Here is a 10,913-nt window from a genome sequence, read left to right on the forward strand (position 1 = left end):
ATCTCAGACCATCTTTTTGTTCCTCCACCCTGAACCACATCGTTTAGAAGTTTTTCACTGAAATTATCTTGGTATTAAGATTCTTCCATTTCTGTTAATCTGAAAATGTCTGTGTTTTTCTCTCATTCTCGAAATATGTTGCTGAGTTCCCAACTCTGGGCTGACAGTTAATTTTTCTCAGCATTTCAAAAGTATTATCCAACTGCCTTCTGACTCCCTTTGGGCTGTTAGGAAGTTGCTGTCATTCAATAGACGATTCATAAGCAATCTGTACCTTCCTCTGAGTCCTTTGCAGGTTTCTTCTTTGTGTTTAGTGTTCCTAGTTTCAATATGCTGTACATAGGCATGTACTGCTTTCATTTTTCCTCTTTGGAATATATTGTTCTTTCTGTTTCTGGAGATAGCTTTTAATTTTAACCAGTGCTATAAATTTACACTATTTTCTCTTTAAATATGATCTCTTCTCCACTCTCTCTATTATCTCCTTTAGAGTCTTTGATTTAAAACATTTTAGAACTTTCCATCTTGTCTTCCATATTTTTGAAATTTCCCATTTCCTGTCTCTCTGTGCTGCATTCTGCATGATATCTCCAGCTAGATCTTCCAGTTCACTAATTCTTTCTCTAGCTATGCTAATTAGCTCTTCAACTCACTGACTAACGCTTCCCCATTTGATAATTTTTCTTTCCCAAATGTATCTGTTTGTTTCTAATTTCCCTTGTTGGTTTGTCATTTTTGTTCTACTTGTTTTTTCTGACAAGTTAATTACCTGAGATCTTAGGCTTCTGTTCAGCTTTTTTTTATTTTTTCCTGGCTTTCAATTATAGCAACTTGTTTTCTTGTTTTTCTAATCTTTGTGTTGCACTCATCTGATATTGATTGTTGGGGCTCACACTAGGGACTGGGAAAGCTTCTGTGGAGAGAATCGCTCCTGTACTTTCCTATGTCACAGGGCATTGCTGGCCTCGAGGGTCTCTGTCCGTGTGGGGTGCTGTGCTCACCTTTTCACTCTGCTGCTGGCCAAGCTCACAGCAGCCCCCAGGAGCCCTGCCTCTCCCCACTGCTCATGAGCTTGTTTCTTAGGCCTGACACCAGCTCCCCTTTGCTCCAGCCTCAGTGTTTTTGTTTGCTTATTTTTCCAAAGTGGCGGTAGAAAGTAGAGTCCTCCATGCATCTTATGAAAAGGGCAGTGTCTCAGAGCTTTGTCCATCCCATTTTGCCATTCTGTGGAGGGTGTCACCTGAAAGTGCCAAGGCAGGCATCTGGATTGTGCCACCCAAACACCCTCTTCTACGGCTCCAGTGGAGTATGGACGGGAGTGGAGTTAGGTGTCAGTGCTCAGTTCCTCAGTCTACCATCTTTGCCAGGAAGTCCCTGCTCATTGCTTCTTCATGTCCTACCCTCTGTCTTCCTCCCCCAGTGCCACAGACCCCTCAGCCCCAGTCCCCATGGCTGAGCACAGTGGCCATTCCCATGATTATCCTTCTATGGCTTGGATGCTGCAGACTGCTGAACACTTCCTCCTCCTCAGCACACTGGGCTGGGCCAACACCACCCATAGACCCAGTAGCCTCCTGGAGCCCAGTGTACCCGTTTTCCACTGATGTGAGTGGCATGGAGTCTTGTGCAGACATGGGGCTCCTCCTTCTGGCCCAGGTACCCCCATCCACCTGTGGCTGCTCAGTGTGCAGGGGGCCATGAATGGGACCCTCAGGTGTGAACCTGCCCTCACTCGCTCAGGCTCCCCATGCTGACCCAGTTGGGTCAAGGCCTTCCTGAAGCTGGGATGGGGTCAGCTGCTTAGATACCTCTGGGAATCATGTTAAATACAGATCTATAAAAATTCACATTGCCTTTTCATCAAAACAAACCCACACTCATCTACTTCTTACCATCTCCAGGGATGTCTCTGAGGCCCAAATCCCCCTCTTTCAGGACCATTGCGGGGCTCCTCCTCTCCATTTTCCTGTCTATACCCGCTACTCACTGGTGTCAAGATGGCGGCCACTAACGTGGTGCTGTTTCTGCACTCTGTGCCCTCCTGTGCAGCCCACCTCATTCAGGCAAGGCCAGCCGCCTAGGTTCCGTCTGACCTGTCCTTCCACCAGGCAGCCCCCCCGTGGGATTCCCTGCACAACATTCCATTACTGGATGGCATTCCCCATCGGTCTCCCTCAAACCTCAGTACCTCAACCCAACAGTGGCCGTCCTGGTGGTATGGGGGCCCCAGAGACTTCTGTGATGGCAGCCATGTAACCACACGTCCTGGGGTCCCTGAGGCTGGGAGAGAGCATGATAGCCTCTCACCTGGGCAGTAAATGTTCTGGCCCCAAAGTGATGCCTGTCCTGCCCCAGGGCCCCCCAGTTCCATGCTTCCCGAGGGAGTAGCTAGTGCGGGTGTCCACAGGCGTCTCCCACACCACCCCTTCCCCAGCCTTTCAGTGTTCTTACAGACTCACAGGCTCCACAGTAGCACATGGTTCTGTGAGTCTGGTCTTGCAGTCTCTGCTCTTTGACTGGAGCGTTATGTCCATTATGTTCAGGCTTCAGTGCACCGGCCCATTGTGCTGCTCTGGTGTTTGAGTTTTGAGCTCCTGGCGAGGTTAACTTGGTCAGCATCTTCTCATGGTCGTGCCAGCTCCAGCAGCCCAGCGGCTCTGACCATGGAGTTTTCCATGTGCTCTGACTCAGGAGCATCAGGGATGGTCTGTGTATGTTTGGTGGGTTCTGATTGTGGGTTCATGTTCCTGGGGACCCTCTGAGTTCCAAGTACACAGTGTGGGCTCTAGGCAGGATTTACGGCTATTTCTTCCAGCAGCCTCCTGGCATTATCAGTCCCGGAAACCTTAAGAAAACTTTAAGCCAGGGGTTTTTCAGATCTCCAGGTAACCTCAGAACTCATGCACCTGTGAGCTTGGGCTTATGTTCATTGTTTTCAGGGTTGGTGGGAGGGATGGCGTGCAGGGTAGTGGAAGCTGGGCCTGGGGTCTGGTTCTAGAAGCATCAGGGCTAGAGGGCCTTAGAGCCAGTTACAAGGAAGGGGTGTCTCTCAGGGTGAGGGAAGTGAGCCTCCACCTTACAGTCACTGGGAGAGGACTGAAGGAGAAGCAGCCACCCCCCAGTCCATCCTCACACCACGCACAGCTCCGGCCTAGGCACTGGGAGACCCCTGGGGTTCCACCAGCAGAGTGGCACTGGTGGGGAGGGCCAGGGACCCTGGCTGCAGGAAGAGCCACGGCAGATCATAGTGAGCCCTTGGGAGACATCTTTGAGGTTGGGGCCTCTGAGCTCAGGTCCCAGGAGGCATCTGCTGGTGGCCTGATGAGTCTTGGTGGTCAGTGGTCTCCCAGAAACAGCAGCAATGCAAGCTGCTCCCACAGAGGAGGGGGCAGAGTGAGGCTTCTGCAGCCTCATCCAGGCCTGGAGGCACCCCTCCTCTGAGCTTCTGATTGTCCTGTGGGAAGGCGCCTGCGTGCTGGGTTTGTGGATGCGCCTGATGCGCTGTTTGCTGTGTCTTCTGAAACGCTGTATGGGCCAGGGCTGGCCCCTGTTGTGGGGAGACTTGTGGGTCTCAAGCCTGCCTCCCCCACACGCACGGCACGTGCCTCATGGCCCTGACGGTGTCACCAGGTGCCTTCTGAATGTGTGTCCCCCATTGGAGCACATCAGGTGTCCCTGCACTGCGCAGGGCCCAGAACAAGGGCGGGGTCAGCCAGCGACATTTGTCAGGAACAGAGATAGTCTTTATTCAAATGCAAGAGATCCGTAGCATGAAAACATCGAGTGAAGTTTCTGAAACTGCCCCATTTATTCACTTCTCAAATGGCCCCCCCACTTGCACGTGTCCTCGGGAGAGTGGGCTCAGCGCCAGCCTGGAGCACCAGATCTGAGGTATCTGCAACCACGTGGGAGCCAGGCCCCTGGACAACGAAGGACAATCTCGTGGAGCAGCAATAACTTATAAGGAGACATAATTTAGAGTAGACGGAGCCTGCAGAAGGAGGAGGCTGAGAGCAGATGGGACGTGGGGACCGCTAAGAAGCAAGGCTGGGAAAGGAGGAGGCTGTTCCCGATGCCCCTGCCGGCCACCAGAGGGCCGGTCAGCGCAGAGAAGGTCGGCCCGGCCTCTCCGCGGCCGGGAGCAGCACGAAATCCCCGTGCCCTGGGCCGCCAGCAGCATGAGCCTGCACAGGAGCCCCCGAGCCCCGGACACCCCCCGGCTCCAGGGGGGCCCAGGGGCTGCGGGGCTCTGGTCTTAGACGCAGTTATCAGGGACGCACTCGGCCTCTTCTTCGAGCTCGGGGCAGGGGCTCCCGTTGTTGGCGGGCTGGACCCGGACATAGCGAGTCCTGCTCTTAGCCCCCAGCTTCCCACAGGGGCCTCCGCACAGTCCCCAGGACGACCACAGGGAAACCTCGCAGTCCAGCGGCGTTTCTGGAACTGGACCAAGCACAGGAGAAACCTAGGTGAACACTCGCTTGAGGCGGCCCTTCCTGCAAACAAGCCCCACCCACCGATGTGTGCATTCGTCGGAGGCCACGCCCACACTTCCACCAATGTGCATTCGCCGCAGGCCACGCCCCCACACTTCCCCCAATGTGTGCATTCATCAGAGGCCACGCCCACACTTCCCCCAATGTGTGCATTCATCAGAGGCCACGCCCACACTTCCCCCAATGTGTGCATTCATCAGAGGCCACGCCCACACTTCCCCCAATGTGTGCATTCATCAGAGGCCACGCCCACACTTTAAGGGCTTTCGGTTTCCCCGCTCAGTTGCAGAGTGAGCGGCAAGATGGATGGCACCATGGCAACCTTGGAAACAACCCAAGGACTGGAGTTGCACATTTCTGCGTGAGAGCCGGGGCTGCCGCTCAAGTCTTTGCGGTGTTGAAACTCCCACACCGTGGCAGAGTGAGAAGCCCCAGGAGAGGGTGGACACTCCTGCTGTGGAAAGCTGCTCCCCTCAAACCTAGACCCAGTTGCCACATTTACTGGAATAACAGACAGGGGCACCGGGTTAGCCGTCTGTCTTGCGGGGCCTGGACCCCCAAGGGGCTCAGACGTTTCCAGTATCATTGTTTCCCTGGGTCCCATCTGGTTTTCATAATTTTCATGCATCTAAAAATCATCATTTTGGTGTTATGGTTACACTTGGTAATTTCCATTTTTCCAAAGTAAAATGCAAAGCCCTCTTTTGCACCCCACAGGCCAAGCCAGCCAGATGGGCATTGTTTCCCTGTGGTTGTATGGCGCAGGGCAGGCAGCCCAGATGGAGGCCAGGAGCCCCGCCTCCCTCTGCCGCCCACGCCAGGACGGTCAGCAAGGGCTCCGCTCCTGAGGACGGTCAGCCAGGGCTTGGCTCTCCTCACAAATCTGCGAGCACTGTGCTGCCAGCTTTGTGGCCACTGAAGGATGAGACCCTTCAACAAGTCACAGGCGTTTGAGGAATTCAAGAAGGATGACAGAGAATGGAGAAGGGGGTCGGTGTGCAGGTGCAGTTCCTAGAATGGTCTGGCAACCCTGGCGAGGCCCACACCTGGAGCAGTCCTCTCCAAAGTGGCAGGAACAGGGCTTGCAAAGACCTTGGGTGCTGACGCTTTGCAGGGGCCCTGGTGTATTAGAAGCCTGAGAGCCAGGGCCCGGGGCAGCCCACCTGGAGAGCACACAGAGCCGCTGGGAGGTCCCAGCAGGCCCCAGCTTCCCGACTGGAACTGGGGTGGTGGGAGCACCCCCACCCTGGCTGTGGTGAGGAGTCAGCGAGCATCTGCAGTGCCAGCTCTGCAGAGAGGGCCCTACCACAAACCTCTCCAATGCTGCAAAGCCCTGTGAGGAGGAGGCCTGGGGACAGGCGTCCAGCGAGTGAGCAGGAAGATAGAGTGGAGCCAGGCTGGCTTGGCGGGAGCCTCTTGTGTGCCACCCACCACATGCCAGGCCCAGCCTCTACCCTTAGGAAGCCAAATGTCACAGGAAAGACCCTTGTGGGTGGTAGTCTGTGCTCCGTTCCCACAGGGCCAGCATGGAGTGTGCTGGGGAGAGCCTTGAGGGCACAAAGGAACGGAAGCAGGCCAGCAGGAGGCAGGTGGACGCAGGAGGCACCAGACAGGGTTGGTGGGAGTGGCTGCAGGCATCCTTCTCAAAGCTACGATGCCTGCAGTGCCCTGGGAATGAGGAGCCATGCTACCCAGTGGCACTTGCTGGGACATTGGTGAGGGAAGGTGCTTGGCTCAATCCTGCTCAGGTGCAGTTTGGGTGGAATTCTCTGTCCCTCCTCCTCTGCTCTCAGAGCTCACAGCAGTCTCTCCCCACCCCCTGCAATGCCGCTCCTGCTTGGCCTCGGCTGACTTTATCCCCTCTCCTGGCCGAAGGCACTGGCCACGTGCTCCCCTGCCCACTGTGGCCCGGTGCCCCTGATGGTGGGGCAAACCACAGGTCTCCGGACCCTCTGCCCATGAGAGGCTCTTCCCACCAGACCAGCTGTGCACCACAGACAGTGCTGGCACGTTTGCCTGTTGGGTAAGTGGCTCAGGCACATCTGCTGGCATCTGCTTGGACAAATGAGTGAGGACCTCAAGCCTGAGCTGGGCAGGGGCAGCACCGAGGCTGGCACAGGGAGGCCAAGTCTATCCCAAACGAGGAGGAGGGATCCAGGGCTGGGCACAGCCTCTGTCTGGGAGTGGTTCCCGCCAGCCGTGCGGAGCTCACCGCCTCCTGTCTCAGCTGCCCGCCCCTTGCCTCCAAGGATGGCTGACAGTAAGCTTGTAATTACTGCTGCTCCTCAAGACGACATCTGTCCCCACCACACCGCTTGGGAGGGGGGGAGTGTGTGGGACAGCTCTGCACCTGCCTCAACTCCAGCCAGCAAGGTGGAGGACGATGGGACCCATGGCCACGTTGGTGGGCTCCAGTTCCTTCTGGGGAAAGTCTGAAGTCCACTCTTGTCTGGAGCCTACCCTGACCCTCCCACACCCATGTCAGGTGAGAAGCAGAGACCCAGAGCCAACAGGTCCCGACCCATGACACAGTGAGGCACCCCAGGCCACAGGTGCTGCTTGGGGCCAGTGGCCACCACCCAGCTGAACGTGGAGGGAACTGCCACTCAGCCCCAGCGTTCCCACCTGCCTGGGGCCAGCAGGTGCCTGGAGGAGCTAGGGAACACTCATCAGCACCTGCCCTGCTCCACACCAAGGCACCTGTGAGCAGAGCCCCAAGCCGAGACCCCCACAGGAGCCTTCACCTGGTGGCCACACAGACGGGGCCATCCTAGCAAGCTTCCTTGTCAGCTGTGACACACAGGTCACCCGTGGGTGCATGTCTGACGGGACAGTGTGTCTCAGGTACTCTCTGGGGCCTCCTTTCATTCTTTCCTCTATGCTGTGGGGTGTAAGGTGTTTCCAACTGCAGATATTGTGGAAGAGTTATATCTTCAGCGTTTGAATCAACAGAATCCTAAATCTCCTCAGCACCATCTTGCAGCACACGCTTCGAATCGCTATTTGGAATTTCTCTGAGCCTTAGATTTGGGTTTGGTGGTGGCCCTGTGGCAGGGCTGGGGCAGCTGTGTGTCCCGTATGTCCTGTGGGGTGCCAGCCGCAGCTTCTCCCTCGCAGGACGGACGAGGCTGTGGCAGACACTGAGCTTCCCTCTGAACCTGAGCACCTCTACCCGCTGGAGTGATGCCCCTGAGCTCTGCCGTGGCACTTTCCACAGCCAGCTCTTCCCTGGCATCTGGAGAGTGGGGGGGATGGGAAGGGAGTTTTTACCTGACGCACTGTCCACAATCTCGTTGTCCCTGCTGGCCAGGACCGAGGGGGGAGGGACGAACACCCTGGGGCTCTGTTGCAGCCGTACCAGCGTCACCCTGGCGATGGGAGGCAGGGCCTTCAGCCGCGGGTAGTAGAAGGAGTTGGCCGGATGGCTGGGAGAGGAGGACGTTATCTGGGGAGGAGGAAGAGGAGGTTGGCATGGGGTCCAAGAAGGCCACCTTCGGGTGTGCATATGGCCTTACTGGGGCCAGTGCCCAGCGTCCAGCGCCCTCCGCCCCACTGTGGGGGACAGGGTCCCTTGTGCTTCTCTCAGACGTCCCATGGGGCACGGGCTGGAAACTGAGGCCAGGAAGGGGCGGCCTTCTCAGGACGCAGTCCCACTCTCCTCCCTGCGGTGCTGCGACCCAGTGGGGGCAGGGCGGGCATGGGGGGCTCTGCACCCCCTTGCTCACTGCCGCCCCTAGAAGCAGAGCCTCTTCTACACAAAAGCTGCAAGCGGCTGTCCTGGGCTGGGAGGCGCGGGCACAGCCAGGACTCAGCCATGTCCCGACCAGGCGGGGCCACAGCAGCCCTGGCGCACGCGGGACGCCCACTCACCTCGGTCACTGTGTCCTGCGGGATAGTGGCGAAGTTGGGGGAGGAGAAGGTGAAGCCGCTGTCCGTCCCGGCGTCGTAGGGGTACAGGTCCAGCGCCGCCTGCTCCCGCCAGCGGTCCCCGTCGCACAGGTCCAGGCTGTCCACGCCCACGAACCAGTCCGGGCTGGGCACGATGCGCACCACGAACGAGACCTGCGGCCGCTGCGGCTCAGCGCGCCCGCCAGGGCCACGGCCCCGCCCCCGCCCCCGCCTGCCCGCTGCTCACCAGCGAGTGCCTGCGCTGCACCTCCAGCTCCGCGGACGTCTGCCCCGTGCCGCTGGGGACCGCGGGCGCCGAGAACACCGCGTGCACGCTCTGCAGCGCCTCCCCCGCCGCCTCGATCTCCTTCATCAGCGCCCAGGCCTCGCCGCGCTCGGCGAAGTCGCGCAGCCCGTTGCTGACATACTGGTTCTTCCTCCACATGCTGTAGTCTGAGCTGTGCGCGGCCCCTGCAGGACCACCCGGCCGCGCCGCGGGCACCGTGAGAGGCGGAGGTGGGGCTTGGATCCCAGCGGGCGCCCCAGGGGATCCCTCCCCGCAGCCCGCAGGGAACCGTGTCCCCCTTGTCACGTCGGACCGTGACCTCCTGTGGCTACCCCCTGCCCCGACGCGGGGCTGCGTGGCCACCCGCAGCCCACCCTCCCCGTGACCGCCTCCTGCCCCCACGGCACCCCCGAAGCCCAGAACACAGCCAGCCGCACACGGCAGGCGCTCGGCAAATATTTCTTGCTTCAGAGTCTCCTGGACGTGAGCGCGCCCCAGACTGGGAAGCAATGTGCAGCTGTGGGGGGCTCCGGGGCCGCAGCCCTCCTGGAGGAGCAGGAGTCGAAGAGGGGCTGCACTCACCCAGCAGCGAAGACCACTGCGCGGGGGGGCGGAACAGGGGGTACTGCTTGGGGAAGGCCGTCTGGCTCCACTTGCCGGTGAAGGTGATGCTGTATTTGGCCGGGGCTCTGGCGGAACAGACAGACTCTCCCCCACGAGGGTGGCCGGCGGCGCCGCCGCCGAGCGTGGCCAGGAGGAGAGCCCAGAGGGCCCTGCCCAGGGCGGCGGCCGGGCTGGGGTTTTCCATCACCTGGGAGCACAGAGGGGAGCAGCCGCGCGCTGGCACCGCCGTGCCAGCCTCGGGGTGGAAAGCCGAGAGGGCTCCGGCCGCACTTTGGGCTCCAGGACTGCCCCGTGCGCCCGCGCACCCCTCCCTGCTCTGCAAAGCTCTCCTACGGCCCTTGGGAGACCCCCATCCGCGGAAGGGACGGCGCGGGGTTAGATGCCCGTGCGCCTGCGAGCGACCAAGGGTAACGGGCAGGTTTTCAGTCCAAGTCCCTGCAGCTGGCTGGGCGGGTCGGGGTGCGGCCTCCGGGAGGTGCCCTCGCCGCCGCTCTCCCCACCAGCCTCCGCCGTCGCGGGGACCCGGGGTCTTGCCTGACTGGCCGCCCCCGGGATTAGACCTGCAAAGCTCGGGTCGCCACCAGTCCCGGGGTCCCTCTGGAGGTGCCACAAGGTTCTGAGCCGCGGGGAAAGTGCAGGAGGCCCGGGCCTCTCTGGGTGTCCCGGGGGCGCGCAGTACTCACCCGGCAGGAGCGGCGGGAGCTCAGCGGGCCGCAGTCGGGTCCCAGCCAGAGCCCGGAGCCCCTATTTAAGCCCGAGGCCGTCTCCCCGGGCCAGCCAATGAGGCTCCAGTTCCTCCCGTCCTCGGAGCCGCACAGCCTGGCCTCCAGCGAGGGGCAGACCGGACGTGGGAGAAAGGAGGAGAAGGGGCTGCGGGGGCTCCAGGGGCTCCGCTTTCCCAGCTCGCCCTGCCCAGCGACCTTCCCCAGCCAGATCACTCTCCTCCCCCGCCGCGCAGCCGCACCCCTTCCTTTGTCTGTCTGTCCTGTCCCTCCCCTCCGGTCCCCTCCCCTCCCACACTCCTCCTCCCTCTCCTCTCTCCTCTCTCCTCTCCCTTCCGATTCTCTCCTGTTCCCTCGAGCGCCTTCCTGGTGCCTCCCTAGGTGCCTCGGAGGGCAGTTCTGTGCCCCAAGCTGGGAAAGCACAGAGCGTGGGGGCGGAGGGGCTCTTGTTTTCGCCTTCTTGAAATTAAAGCCAGCGAGCTACACCTTCCCGCAGGGTGTGACCTGGAGGGCCCTGAGCGTGGCCTGACTTCAGTCAAGTGCTGGAGGTGGCCTGGAGCTCTGGCTCCCGGATAAGGCATCCCTGGTCTCCGCGGCCCTGGCGTTAAGTCTCTTTCCTGGCATGGCCTAAAACTGCACAAAACAGCCAAGCGGTCTACACTGTGGCCCCAGTGCATCTGCCAGCCATCCCTCCTGGAGGGAGATCAGAGTGGGCTGAGGGTCTGGGGTGGGGCGCGCAGGGAGTCAGAAAGAAGCCACAGAAAGGGGGCACCCTCCCCAGGACTCCGTGCAGGGCTGGGGCTGCAGGCGGGCGGTGTGGGCGGTGTGTGCAGTGTGTAGTGTGTGTGCGGTGTGTGTGTGGTGTGTGTGGTGTGTGTGTGGTGTGTGTGGTGTGTGTGT

General features: G+C 59.8%; 1 protein-coding gene across 1 annotated transcript; it reads right to left on the reverse strand.

Annotated features, from left to right (window-relative positions):
* Window positions 1–3,724: 3,724 nt before the first annotated feature.
* Window positions 3,725–10,297, reverse strand: SPON2 (spondin 2). The gene is made up of 6 exons (XM_017538963.1): window positions 9,975–10,297; window positions 9,250–9,478; window positions 8,629–8,852; window positions 8,364–8,555; window positions 7,764–7,938; window positions 3,725–4,440 (listed from the first exon to the last, which is right to left on the reverse strand). Exons 2-6 carry the CDS (start codon window positions 9,473–9,475, stop codon window positions 4,256–4,258), a joined length of 1,002 nt encoding a protein of 333 aa, XP_017394452.1. The 5' UTR covers window positions 9,476–9,478; window positions 9,975–10,297; the 3' UTR covers window positions 3,725–4,255.
* Between the last annotated feature and the right edge of the window lie 616 nt (window positions 10,298–10,913).

The sequence above is a fragment of the Cebus imitator genome, unplaced genomic scaffold, assembly GCF_001604975.1.
Source record: "Cebus imitator isolate Cc_AM_T3 unplaced genomic scaffold, Cebus_imitator-1.0 Scaffold117, whole genome shotgun sequence".
Classification (NCBI taxonomy): Eukaryota; Metazoa; Chordata; class Mammalia; order Primates; family Cebidae; genus Cebus; species Cebus imitator.

Bases quoted from the DNA above. Each gene is read 5' to 3' on its own strand.
- SPON2 (XM_017538963.1), bottom strand. From the start codon at position 9,475: ATGGAAAACCCCAGCCCGGCCGCCGCCCTGGGCAGGGCCCTCTGGGCT. The intron at 8,556-8,628 runs GTGAGCAGCGGG...CAGCGGCCGCAG, and splicing joins TGCAGCGCAGGCACTCGCTG to GTCTCGTTCGTGGTGCGCAT. The intron at 7,939-8,363 runs GTGAGTGGGCGT...CCTCCTCCCCAG, and splicing joins CGCAGGACACAGTGACCGAG to ATAACGTCCTCCTCTCCCAG.